General features: G+C 33.1%; 1 protein-coding gene across 5 annotated transcripts in view; it reads right to left on the bottom strand.

Annotated features, from left to right (window-relative positions):
• Positions 1–211: 211 nt before the first annotated feature.
• Best2 (bestrophin 2) overlaps positions 212–13666 on the bottom strand; it is a 29809-nt gene continuing 16354 nt past the window's right edge. For all 5 annotated transcript variants that reach the window (XM_069058088.1, XM_069058080.1, XM_069058102.1 and 2 more), the window contains 7 exons: positions 8461–8590; positions 5616–5854; positions 2128–2259; positions 1924–2031; positions 1495–1731; positions 1164–1422; positions 212–1103 (listed from right to left, as the gene is read on the bottom strand). In XM_069058088.1, the coding sequence (XP_068914189.1) occupies positions 334–1103; positions 1164–1422; positions 1495–1731; positions 1924–2031; positions 2128–2259; positions 5616–5854; positions 8461–8590 (1875 nt within the window). In that variant the 3' untranslated portion in view covers positions 212–333. The remainder of the gene's footprint in view (positions 1104–1163; positions 1423–1494; positions 1732–1923; positions 2032–2127; positions 2260–5615; positions 5855–8460; positions 8591–13666) is intronic.

The raw sequence follows: 13666 nt of genomic DNA, 5'->3' as shown, positions 1-13666 counted from the left end.
TGTAAACTGGGCTCTTTATGGCATGAATGGGCCAGGCCAGGCCAGGCCCACGAGTGCCATAAAGAGCCCTATTTACACACGAACGAGTCGAATACAACGTTTTTTTGTTCGACGAGCCCCCGTTTCGTTTTGACAAGTTGTAACATTTATCAAAATCCGTTCACATAGGAGAAAATTCTCAAATTCTGACAGTGTCGAACAAAAAACAATATTTGGTGCTAGTGAAGCGTTTATTTATTTTTATAGTCTACCTTTGGACACGTTTACAAAACACTCTGTATTAAAATAAGAACAATAAGATGTGCCTTTTACCACAACTAATTGACTAAAATATCAAACATACACCTCCCCTCGTTTAGGCGAGTTCTTATTGGGATTGTTTTGAGAAACAATCGATGTCTTCCTACTCCTTGATCCGTCAGCTGAAGGAGTTAACGAACTTGGAGCCAGACCTTCAGCGGAAAAATTGACAGAAGTTGTCGCTGCTGAAATCTTGCTTTCTTTAGAGGCACTTGATGATGCATCGGAGACATCACTGTCTCGACTGTTTAAATGAGCTTCATCTTCTGGAAGAGTGATTTCCGTTAGCATCAACGGCTGGCTTGTCGATGACTTTTCTCCGTCAAAATTATGTACGAAATTTGCTTTCTTGTTGTCATCCACGACACTTCTTGTCAACAAAGGACTATTGTGGACTGATGCTAGTCCCAAACTGGTGAGCTGTGTTACCGTCATTGGAACGCTGACAGGAGTTGTAGTTAAAACCGGACCTAAACCAGGGGAAAGAACGGCTTGGGCTAATGCAGCGGTTCCGGGTTGATGAGAATGTAACGTGTTGTTAACTGATCCCGTACCATCTAATTCCTGTATAGGAGAAAGGACCACTTGAACTACAGGTCCGTCGCTACTGGGATGATAGTTGGGATATGTTGTTTGAAGATGTGGCATCAGGGTGATTCCGTGAGTCATTTGGCTTTGAATGTTAGCAACATTTGCAGCAGCCATTCGATTTTCTCGATCCATAACTTCTTTCGTTACGTCTGGAGTAGGGATTCTTGGACGATTTCTCACTTGTAAAGGAGCTGCACCGTTCAATCTTGAACCTTAACGTTAAAATAATTATATAGTACACGTTAATCGTGGTGGATTTGAAACAAAGTCACCTTGTTTCTTCTGATTCCTTCCAGATTTGCGTCCGACTAATCTATCATAAATTGACATTTTTTGAGGAGCCGCAATTCCAGGAAGTTGACCATTTTCTGGGTTAGCATAAACAGAATTACCACGATGTCTTCCAAACAAACCACCCGAAGAATAGGCTGTAGAAGCTGATCGAATGGAACCCATCCCTGTCCTGGAAATTTGTCGAGTGAACCAATTCGAACTTTTCCGTCTTTCGACTATGGGTGTATCCACACTCTCCTAAAATCATTTCCATTGATTAAATCTTTTTATTACATTAAAACAATTAATTACGGTTCCATTTCCACTTACATAATCAGCGTACATATCGTCGTGTATTAAGGATTTCTTTGGTGCCATCAAATTAGCATAAAGCCCATCTGTAGTCTTCAATTTATATTGCTCAGCTGAACCTTTAGGTTCTTCTCTTCTGTAGTGTTCCGAGGCCACAGTGTAAGGTAGCTCTTTTGGTACCACATCGTCCCAATACTGATCTTTGAGTAATTCTGGATGTTCTTCGTGCATTTCGTCGACTATCATGTAGGCAGCCTAGAATCAAATCAAAACAAAATTATCTTTGCTGTACAAATTTAGACTTTTCGTGACAAACATGTACGGTCTACAACAAAAAAAATATCTGAAAATTTCACAACGATCTACATTAAGTACACAAATAACTTCCCGTTAAAAAAAATCCTTAGCATCCTTTCAAAAATGTAAGTTTATTGAACTTTTCCTTACCTTGATGTGTCGGTCAATAAGCCAGTTGAGTTCAATGTCATCGTCATCTTCACCAAAAGGATTAATCAGTACTTCTGCTACTTTCAACCATCCCACATAAAAACAAAACTAAAAGTAAAATAAAGTTGCCAGAATTAGGTGTATGTTATGGTCAAAATTAATTTTTCCGTAAAATTGAAAAAAAGATATTTAAAATTTACTCACTTGAATTGCCGTAAAAAATGGAAAGTACATGTCTGGTTCTTCGTATCTTCCGGTTGAATTTGCTGCATCCGGAACAAATTGGCGACCCAAAAGAGCTGCTATAAAGTACAGGTACAAGGCCAGCGAAACCACCTATAATAATAATTGTCATGAATTTTGTGCAATATTATATTATGTGAAATTATAGGACATTATACACACTTCCCGCATTTTAATTTCCTAAGGAAGTCAGTAAAAGGATAGATTTTGCACAATTTGAAATTAAAAAATTGTCTAAACCTAATTTTTTTATACATCTTTAATTAGAAAGTTATACAGACTGTCTCCCAAAAATCGCCACAAGCCATAACTCCGTTATTTGTTCTTCGATTTCAGTAAATAAAAAGTTAATATAAATGATTCCACAAGTACTATGGCGGACAATAAATTTAGGCCGGCAAATTTCTGACATTTCAAAAAAGTTAATGCAAGCGACCATTTATTGTCATTATGACTGATGGGTCAGTTTGTCAAACTGAAGGTTTTCAAGCTGTTTCGCGTTTCCTTCGCCCTTTTCGTAACTTACGTAACTTTCTGGTTTATAAATATAATGTGGTTGTGTATCCTTTAATAAGTTGAATTTAACTGCTAAATTCATGCGTATAATTTTAGCGAATATATCATGACGTTTCTTATATTCGCTTTGAGCCAAAACGGTGCAAGAAGAAATGATGTGTTCAATGGTTTATAATTAGCCACACATTGTAGTAAAAATGCATCATTAATATTATTTCAATGAGGATTTAAAGAGGATTTATAGTTATTTTTATTTATTATCAAGAGGATAAAACTGTATTTTATCTTCGAGAGCGTTTTTTAGCGCCGAGACGTTAGTCGAAACGCTAATTACAGTAATTACGCTCGAAAAGATAATTGAATTTTATCATCGTGTATAATATTCTATTTTTTTCTATAGCATTTGTATTTTATTATTAAAACATTTTTAAATCATTACTAATCGTGTCAGGTTTTAAAATCTCGTTAGTATGAGCGTTGTTAGGGTAAAAAAAATTCAATTACTTTATCTAGTGTATCGATATTGAGAACACACAGGTTATGATAAAGTAACGCACAAAATTCAGAAAACGTAATGTATTAATTTTTGAAAAAAATGCAAAAACACGTCAAACCGTTTTTAGAGTAAATTCTTGCTTTAAAGTATTGTTTAATTCATTAATTAGTTTTTTTTGTTCGACACTGTCAGAATTTGGGAATTTTCTCCTGTGTGACCGGATTTTGATAAATGTCACAACTTGTTAAAATGAAACGTCAAGCTAATTTTAAAGATTTTAAGCGATTAGGAGCCTTTAAGGGGCTCGTCTAACAAAAAAACGTTGTATTCAACTCGTTCTTGTGTAAATTGGGCCTTTTTTGGCACTCGTGGGCCTTTAAACTCGCGTTTAAAACTGGCCAACTCATGCCAAAAAAAAAACAATTTACACACGAACTCGTTAAATAAACTACTATTATTTCGTTCTTTATAAATTTGCTTATTTTTTTATGTAATCCCTACTTAAACTAGATTTTTATAATCCAGAAAAATACGCTCTGTCAAATAATGTAATCGGAATCGTAGCTTCCCTTTTGAAAAAAATATTAATGGCGTCATAACTTTGACAAATTTGACCTAATTTTTTTTCTGTGTACGTTAAAAGACGCAGAATTTTGACGTGTTTTTGCATTTTTTTCAAAAATTAATACTGTGCGTTTTATGAATTTTGTGCATTATTTTATCATAACCTGTATATATTCTCAATATAGGTACACTAACTTTATCTACCCTTGCGGTTAAAATGCTAATTGACCTTTTGATTTGAATAGATAAAAGCACCCTTTAACATGTGCTATAGAAAAAAATATTTTCTACTATTTTAATGACATTTTCATTTGACGTGTACTTTCGTGTCAACTGTTTTATTAAAAATTGATGAAACATGTGCTGAGCGTGCATTTGGCACGAAAAGTGATTAAAACATAAATTTACAAGTTGATTTTGGTGTAATATTCAATGGAAACTTTGACAACTGTCAAAGAAAAACCAACAAAATATACTAATTTTCTATTCAACTATCAACAATCAAGCATTAAAATTTTACCACCTAGGTATATCATATTCATACCACCATATTAAAAGAATATTTCCAGATGACGTAAGATGTCATTAGAAAGTAGTGTATCACGAGTAAATATCTGATGTAATTTTGTTGCCTATAGAGAATATATTGTACCCACAGTATACCTATAAATGTACAATAGCTACAGATACAGACGTTTAATTTAGTTACACGTAATTAATATCAAGGTTATGTACTTTGATCACTGTAGCAGAGACATTATAATGTTGACTTTTTTATTAATTGGTTGGGACGTTCATTTGCAATAATAAAATTTGATTGTATGCAAATATACTTGAGAATGAGAATTGAGAACATAATAAAATTTTTAAAGTTGTGAATATCGGTAAGAATTATTCATTTATAAAACGAATCATTTCTTAACCTTCACGGTCCGTTAGTTGATAATCATCTGTGTTTCTCCTTTAATTCACCTATCGCATCCGATAGTGTTCTGATCATTTTTTATAACTATTTGACAAGTAGCTTCTTGTCAATTAAACTTTAATTTCAGTCAATCTCAACATTGTGGCTTGTCCCAGCACATGATACATTGATACACTACCTACATGAAAGACGCGAAAACAAGTTTTCAAGTCTAACTTGTTTAATATGAATACATAACTGTAAAGACGTAATTAAGGTACCTATGCAATTTTTAAAGGTGTGGTCCAGGAACAAAAGAAAATATGCTAATGAACAATTTCTAGGCAGTTGTCAGGTGCGGAATTATGAATTATCTAGCTTATTAAACTCAAGGTTCCTTACTTATAAGCATTTTGCAAAATCCCCGATACAATGCAGAAAAATGTTGCAAGTTTACCTATTTATCATTTCCTCAATTAATAACATATTATATCATGAATATTGAAAATATTAGTCAAGAGTCAAGATACAGACCGGTTTCTGAAAAGGAATAATTGCTTACCTACCTTGAAGATACGAGTAAAACAAAATTAAATAAATTATTACAGTTCTTTTGATAAGGCATCAATTTGTTACAAAGTTATGATCTGTGGACATCGATGTTGCGTGAAAAATTTCAAACATTCGATTTACATCAGCACTACACGCCATAATTCAAATCTAATAAAAATAAATGGAGAATTACTCACGTCATAGTGAAATAAGCCAATTAGATTTTTAATTTTTCGTATTAACATTAACGTTTTCGCTGCTCACGAAAAGCACAACATTATTTAAAAAAGTGTAAAACATAAAATTCAATTAATTACAAATATGTATTAAAGAACGGTGTAACATTGATATGAGTTTTTACTCGGATGAAATGGCATTGTGTCAGTTTAAGGTACCGGACTTTATGACCTTACTCACCTGCGTATACACAAGTGGCACGCAGACCGTATCATAACCAATAAGAGAACCCAGTCGTCGCCGAATTTCAGACAATTCCATCAATATCGTTTGTACTAATTGGTCGCTGTTAATTAAATTCTCTTTTCTGGCTCTGTTAATTATATTAGTTGCCCACACTAAAGGCATCCAGTATTTAGACATTGGTGTTTTAGTATCCATCAATTCAAAGATTTTCTTCTCACTTTCCAACATTAGACCTAAAAAATGTATTTTCCACTTAGTGAAACTTTACTTCCTGGAGATGATTTAATGTTTTGGTATTATCCAAGATCGCTGGCGCCTTGCTATGCCAAGTGAATGATATTTAATTGCCAACTGCCACTTTCCAGTTCCAGTTATACAGTGCAAGCAATAGTATTGAAATATTGTGCATGTAGGTATACCTACTACGTTTTCCAACAGTTCAATTATTGGTTTCGTACATCTTCAAAATTTAAATTAGAAAATTTTTCACCAGAAAAAGAGATATGTATGTGATTTAGATGCACTTAAGCGAAATGTATGTATGAGGTAAATTTTAACACCTATTATTCATATTTCATAGGTTACATAAACTTTCCAAATTGTTTTTCAATATGTTTTGTTTGTACATAATATGGTCAACTGGAAATGGTAAAATGCTTTTTGTTTACCGTCTTCGTGCAATCGTGCTCACGATTCAGTTTGAAACTTTTATGTAATAAATAACAAGTTCTTTATTTCACACACGTGTAACATGTTTTCTGCTATTCTACTGTTTTCGATTATAAACGTATGGTTAACTACAACAATTAATGCTGTATGTTTTATATACAGTGTGGAAACTACTTATGGAATAAAATCATTAATTTCAAAACTAATGAAATTTGTCGAAATCGCTGAAACATAATGTTTATTTTAAGTTCACTTGTTTATGACGTCATCACCAATTTTTTCTTCACTTTGTACATAACAATTTTTAATTCTTTCTTACTTTTGATTTAAAAACGGCTCAAAAGGTGCAAAATATAAAAAATAGCATATTACATGCGTTTAATAAGAGGTATTGTTGCACTTGCGCCTTTGGAGCACTCCTCGCTTCGCTTGTCGTGCCCCAAACACGAGCGTGCTCCAATATTCTTCTTATTAAACTTATACAATAATATACTATTATTTTCGCAGATTTATACCAGGTTATTCACGTCACCTGACCAGGTAAAAATACAATCCAAAATACAATTTTTAAAACTATCTCGATCCCTATTACATTATCATAATGCACATAAAACATAGATAGCTTTTAACGTCAGCCTAATGAATGTCAAGTTCTGACAGAAAAATACCTCTCTTAACAAAGTATGATTTAATAACAATAATAAGCAGTTAAAATCACAAAAGTAATGGGTCTAAAGTAGGATCATGTCGGTTCTGTCATCGTCATTGTCAAATACTAAATATGAAGGAAAAATGCAATGACAGATATACCTTTCAAATTAATAGAATACCTACTTGGATTCCTGATTTAATTTGTAAATCCAAAACACAATGCTTTGCAAAATGTATTTTGGGTGGCATTTTTACCTGGTAAGGCTCGTCTTGCGTGAATAACCGTGTATTTGGACACCCAATATAATTTTTATCAACTGGAAAATAACAGTGCACCGGATGTTCGTTATTTAAACAGAGAGAACACTATTCAATGTTAACAAAAATGACAACATCCTGTTTTAATTTTGGCTTTCTCGATGCGCTTCATTAACAAATTGTATACCTACTACGTATACAATCTGTATAAAAGTTGAAAATGCACGAATAGAGAACAATCAATTTTTATTTATCATCGAATAGGTACTAAAAAAAACTAAAAAAAAACAACGAATAGTGTCATAAATATGTAACAAGTGTTCAATTGAAATGTTCATCAAGTTGGCTTTGACTTTATTTTTTAAAAGACAACAACATCGTAAATTGAGTTGGTTAGACAAAAATAGCAACAAAAATCAAAGCCAATTTGATGAACTTTTCAATTCAACACGTGTTATATGGATCAGTAATTATTGTGTTCGATTTTTATGTAGTACATAACAAGTTTGTACATAGCTGTAACAAGTTAACGCTAGTTCACAACAATCGGTGGTCCCACATGTATTTATTTAGTGACTGTCGAGTGAGTCAGCTGGCAAATGATAATGTTAAATTTGTATTATAATCTGATATATTAGGTACGTTAGCCATGGATTATAAGTTGCTATCATCTATTGAAAAAATATTTTTTTCTATAACTGATTCAAAAAATTGGTATTCACGCACAGTTATCTTACATATAATTTTTTTACACTTTTGTAAGATTGAAACTATAGAAACCATACCTAACAGTGTGTGAAATGCGATTTCACACACATAAGCTTTTCTGTTTTTCACTTCACGCACTGTTTTCTATTAGTTACCTAGCACTGCGTTGATACTTCAGATTTCCTTCAAAAATTTAGATTTGAATGCAATTATAGAAAAAAAATTGTTTATATTTCGTGCGTGAAGATGTTTTTTGTGCATTCAAAGGCTTTTCTGCCTCGACCTGAGTTTCGGCGTAAAAGACCTTTTCATGCACAAAAAACACTCACTTCACGCACTTAATATAAAAATAACTATTATTTTCAAGACCATTTGCATTGTAAGTATTATTTATGAAAGAAAATATGAACAACTAATAGACAAGTCAGAAAACAGCCTTCAAAGAAGGTCAGTTTTAGAGATTCCGTACATCTTCAATATTAACAATATAATGTGAACAAAATTATCGTGGGAAAAAAGAAAACATCAGAAATTAATTAGTGAAAATACTTACCACTATCGACTACGTGTTGCCACGTTGGAAATCGTTTCCTCACCCTCAGTGATACCCTTTGCAAAGTTATTACATAAGCTAAAACTGCATACCTAACTATATTTCTTCTCATCAGTCTTTGTCTTTCATCCTGAAAAAATAAATATCATACTGGTCTTAAATATGTACGAGGGTCTGGTATAAATTGCATTTATTCCCTATTGTTTTTATCATTTCACTGGAAGTAAATACCTAGCTAAATTTTGAAAAGTAAGGTTCCAAGCAAACGTAAATATCCTTTCCGGTAATTTCACATTAACCGTTTCATTGATGTTAATTCATCAAAATTGTAAATGTAGAAATGTGAGACCATGTAAGTGCATTTGTAAAATTATTTTTCTTAAAAAAAACTGAATACTAAAGGAAATTGAAATCTTCATCCTACAGGTAAGTACCTATAATACACTTCATGACAAAATTATCGAATCTGGAATTTATTTCTTTGTAACTTTAAAATTATTGGGCTTATGAACTTGAATTTTGCACATAATATGCTTGAGAGCCTATCTGGTATCTGATATACCGTATGTCCCCGGATTGAGTTCACAAGAGGAAAAAAACATTAGTTTTGATTTTACGCAAAAACTTCAGAGGAATAACATTTTTTGCTTCATTTGAAACTCCAATTTCTGTTATTAAAATCTCAGTATTGATATACTGCATTCTTAAATGAACATTTCCTGTTAAAATTTGGACTTCGAATTAATTTTTATGTTATAAATTTTATTACAGTTGGCCTTGGTTTTTGGCAAACAACTTATTTCTGTCAGAAATAATTTCAAAATGTTGTCTTCAGTGTTGGACCGGTTTTCGTCACATAAATACAAAATTTAATTAAAAAATACCCAACACTTATGTATCACGGATGGGTGTGCAGAAGCTTATAAAAAAGTTTCTAAAAACTGGACCAGTGACTAATTTACAAAAAAATTATAGTGAAAACGTGCCTAATAGTGTTGAAGAACTAAGACAGCGCATAAGGAACGCTCTAGCATCATTAACAATCGAAGAAATTCGAAATAGTTTTAAATAACTTCGATGTAGGGTTGAATTATGTGCAGAAAACGGCAGAGAGTTAATACATAGAATAATTTTATACTCAATAATCGTTTGATTAAAAAAAAAAACTAAAACATTTTCCTGCATTTTCTTTTATTTGAATTTTAAGTCTTCCTCTGCGTTGAAGAAGACTTTTTAATAACAGAAATGCGGGTTTCAAATGAAGCAAAAAATGTTATTCCTCTGAAGTTTTTGCGTAAAATCAAAAATTTTTTTTTTCTATTATTGATTCAAAAAATTGAAATTCACGCATAGTTATCGGTGCCTGAAGTGGGTCATTTTCTAACGTGTATTTCTTTTTGCATTGTTAGTAAGATCGAAACCATAGAAACCATACAAAACAGTGTGTGAAATGCGATTTCACGCACACGACTATTTCTGTGTTTCACTTCACGCACTGTATTTTATTAGTTACCTAGCAACATGGTCATGAGTTCCTTCAAAAATTTGAATTTTTAATTTCAATTTTTTGAATCAATTATAGAAAAAATATTGTTTATATTTCGTGCGTGAAGATGTTTTTGTGCATTCAAAGGCTTATACTGCCTCGACCTTCGTCTCGGCGTAAAAGACCTTTTCATGCACAAAAAACACTCTCTTCACGCACTTAATATAAAAGTAACTATTTACTCTTGTGAACTCAATCCGGGGACATACAGTAGCTATTTATACACACATTAAGGGAGATATGAACATGATTTTTCCCTGAGGTTGGTGTGGTTATAAACCGAGGGCCTTTGGTCTGAGGGGTTTATAAAGTCAACCGAGGGGAAAAACATGAATATCTCCCGTAGTGCATACAATATTTTGTTTTTCTACAACCGTCAAAAAAACGCGACATTTATGCATCGTTATCAAGTCGCAAAGTATGTCATTTTTTGATAGATCAAAAATAATTGTCAAAAAGTTTCCTTGGATGCTTTAATTTTTTTTTTTTTGTTCGACAGTCAGAATTTGAGAATTTTCTCCTGTGTGAACGGATTTTGATAAATGTCACCACTTGTCAAAACGAAACGTCAAGCTAATTTAAAAAATTTTAAGCGATTTGGAGCCTTTAAAGGGCTCGTCGTACAAAAAAAACGTGGGCCCACTCGTGCCAAAAAACCCCAATTTACGCAAGAACTCGTCAAATAAACTACTATTTTCATCGTAAAAACAGTGAAGAAAAAAATTAAAACATCAAAGGAAAATTTGTAACCAAGTGACCAACGCAAGCGGGCAAATTGAATGGGTGATATTAATAAAAATAAGCAAATGCTTCCAAGCATTTGCTACTTAGCATTAGCATTTGCTTTAAAGTAAAAGCTTTTGCTTCTAGCAATTGCTTGTTTTGGTATTAATAAAGAAATCCTCTTGACGAAAGCATATGCTAGTGACTTGACAAGTAATTGCTTGCCGTTCAACGCGGGGCGCCAGGAAAATGTATCCAAAGTGGTGCCTTGTCTAAGTATAATTTTTCCCGTGACAAATTTTACAACATTCGATACAATTGGTTGACTTACTTCCATGAGTTCAGCTACCCCATCTGAAATCCTATAAATAGTTTAACACTATTTATTACTCTATGGATAATTTAATTTTTTATACTTGGATCAGCCACATATCGCAACAATATTTTTATTTTCATTACCGAAGATAAAGTACCACCACGACTTTCTTCATCGTCATTCCCAAGAAAATCAGCAATCCACTGAACACTTTCATTTCGGAAATGAAAAAATTTTACATCATCTTCTCTTGTAATGGTATTGTCTTTCCTTTCTTTGTAAAATTTACGGTTTCTTGGCACTTGGAACATACTTTTATGGTGCTTTAACAGCCGATTTATAACTACTAGTACGACACGAAGGAGAATGTCATTTATCCTAGCAATTGCTTACTATTTCAAGCAAATGCTAAACTTTATTAATAGTAAAAGAAGCAAATCCTAATATCGTCAAGCAAATGCTTTCTAAAACGAGCAAAAGCATTTACTAGCCAGGTCTCACTAGCATGTACTACACTTTTATTAATATCACTTAAAGCAATTGCTATAAAATAGCTAGCAAAAGCATTTGCTACCTTTTATTAATACTGCCCAATGTCTGATCGTTTTTTCTAGTAAGTATGAATTTTATTAGCAAAGGTTTAAAACGCGGTTGTAGAAAAAATAGTGTTTGCAACATGATTGTTTTGTTGGCGTATTCGCCAACCTGACGACCTGACGGTCTCGACCAAAAACTCATTCTCATGCACCAACAAAAAACATTTTGTACAAAAATAATTGATTCAAAAAATTGATATTCACGCATAGTTATCCATGCGTGAAGTGGGTCATTTTCTTACGTATATTTTTTTTACATTGTACTATAGTAACTATAGAAACAATACATAACAGTGTGTGAAATGTGACTTCGCGCACGTAACTTTTTGTCTGTTTTTCACGTCACGCACTGTTTTTTATTAGTTACCTAGCAACATGGTCACTGCATTGAAACTTCAGAGTTCCTTCAAAAATTTGAATTTTGAAAGCAATAATAGAAAAAATATTGTTTATATTTCGTGCGTCAAGATGTTTTTTGTGCATTCAAAGGCTTTTGCTGCCTCGACCTGCGTCTTGGCTTAAAACACCTTTTCGTGCACAAAAAACACTCTCTTCACGCACTTCATATAAAAATCACTATTTTTAGTGTCTGTACTTAAAAGTTAAACGTTTCTTAGAAATATTTTGCAGGGAAGATTGCGTGAACATATGGTTGCTATAGTTTACTTCTCATGAGTTTGTTGTAAATAATGTGGAGGGCGAAAAAATTTGAAATATCCCACGGGAGTTATGAGTTGTTTTTCATAATGTGTATCTATAACGAAAAGAAATAATATCGTGTTACTAAAAAATAAAAAATAAAACCTTACTCAGCATAGATTTTATTTTTAAAATCCAAACTAAAGATAATTTGTAATACCAAAAACGATAAAATTTGAATTTAAAATAAAAAACAGTCTAATATCGTGTGTTACCATCTCTGGCGGTAATACAAGCTTGCATTCGCCTTGGTAAATTTGAAATTAAGTTTTGTTGTTTTGTATGTATTCTTGTGGTGTTTGCTGCCATTCTGCAATTAGCAAATTAACAGTTCGTGCAGAGTCATCGAGGGCACTGGTGATTTTCTTACTCGTCGCCCAATTTTATCCCATAGTCTGTTACAATCCTGGCAGCATCAGATCCTGCATTATCGTACATTAGCACAACATCTGGACCAAAATTGTGGGCATATTCACAACAGTTCCGTACGCCCCGTTCAATTTATACCAGCCCATACCATAACTGAACTTCTAGCAAAATTGTCAATTTGATGAATCTCACATTGACTATAGCGTTCGCCCAGTCTCCTAAACACACGATTACGTCGATCATTGTTAGTTAAGCAAAATCGCCACTCGTCGGTAAAGAGAATGTTGTGCCATTCGCGGTCCCAATTTCTGTGTTCTCTAGCAAAATTTAGACGAACTATACGATGTCCTTGATTTAATCGCAGGTTTTCTTGGTGTTAAATTACTCTCTCTAAAACAGTTCTGCTGGAAATAACAGTTCCTGTAGCCAACTGAAGATCGTTTCGGAGGTGTTGCGCAGTGACAAAACGTTTTCTTCTAGCTTATAAACACAAAAGGTGATCTTCTCGTCTCGACGTTTTTCTTTTACGACCTTGTCCAACTTGTCTAGTATACGTTGGTTTGAAAAACTATACACAGCTGCCTGCGAAGTTTGAAACTTTTCAACAAGTTTACGCTGAGTATATCCCTCTTCCCAGTACATACCACTATTTGTGCTACCTGAGATTGATTTAAAGGCATTTTTACACTCTCTGACGGAAGTCTGACGTTTGAGACACCAAGACAATATGGAAAGCAAATTTTCAATAAAATTTTGAAAGAAAATTTTGGATTACATAGTAGGGCACGGTTCCATATTTTAATAAATACGAAGAAAATAAGTTACATAATTATGGACGTGTAAGTTACAAAAAAAGTAAATCCTCTGCTACAGGAAAATACAACCCTATACTTACACAAAGTATTTTGCACTTTTAAGCATTTTTAGTTTTTATTCGATAATTTTGTCACGAAGTGT

This window comes from Tenebrio molitor, chromosome 1, assembly GCF_963966145.1.
Source record: "Tenebrio molitor chromosome 1, icTenMoli1.1, whole genome shotgun sequence".
In the NCBI taxonomy this organism is placed as follows: Eukaryota; Metazoa; Arthropoda; class Insecta; order Coleoptera; family Tenebrionidae; genus Tenebrio; species Tenebrio molitor.
This window is presented reverse-complemented; position numbering and strand designations above follow the sequence as displayed.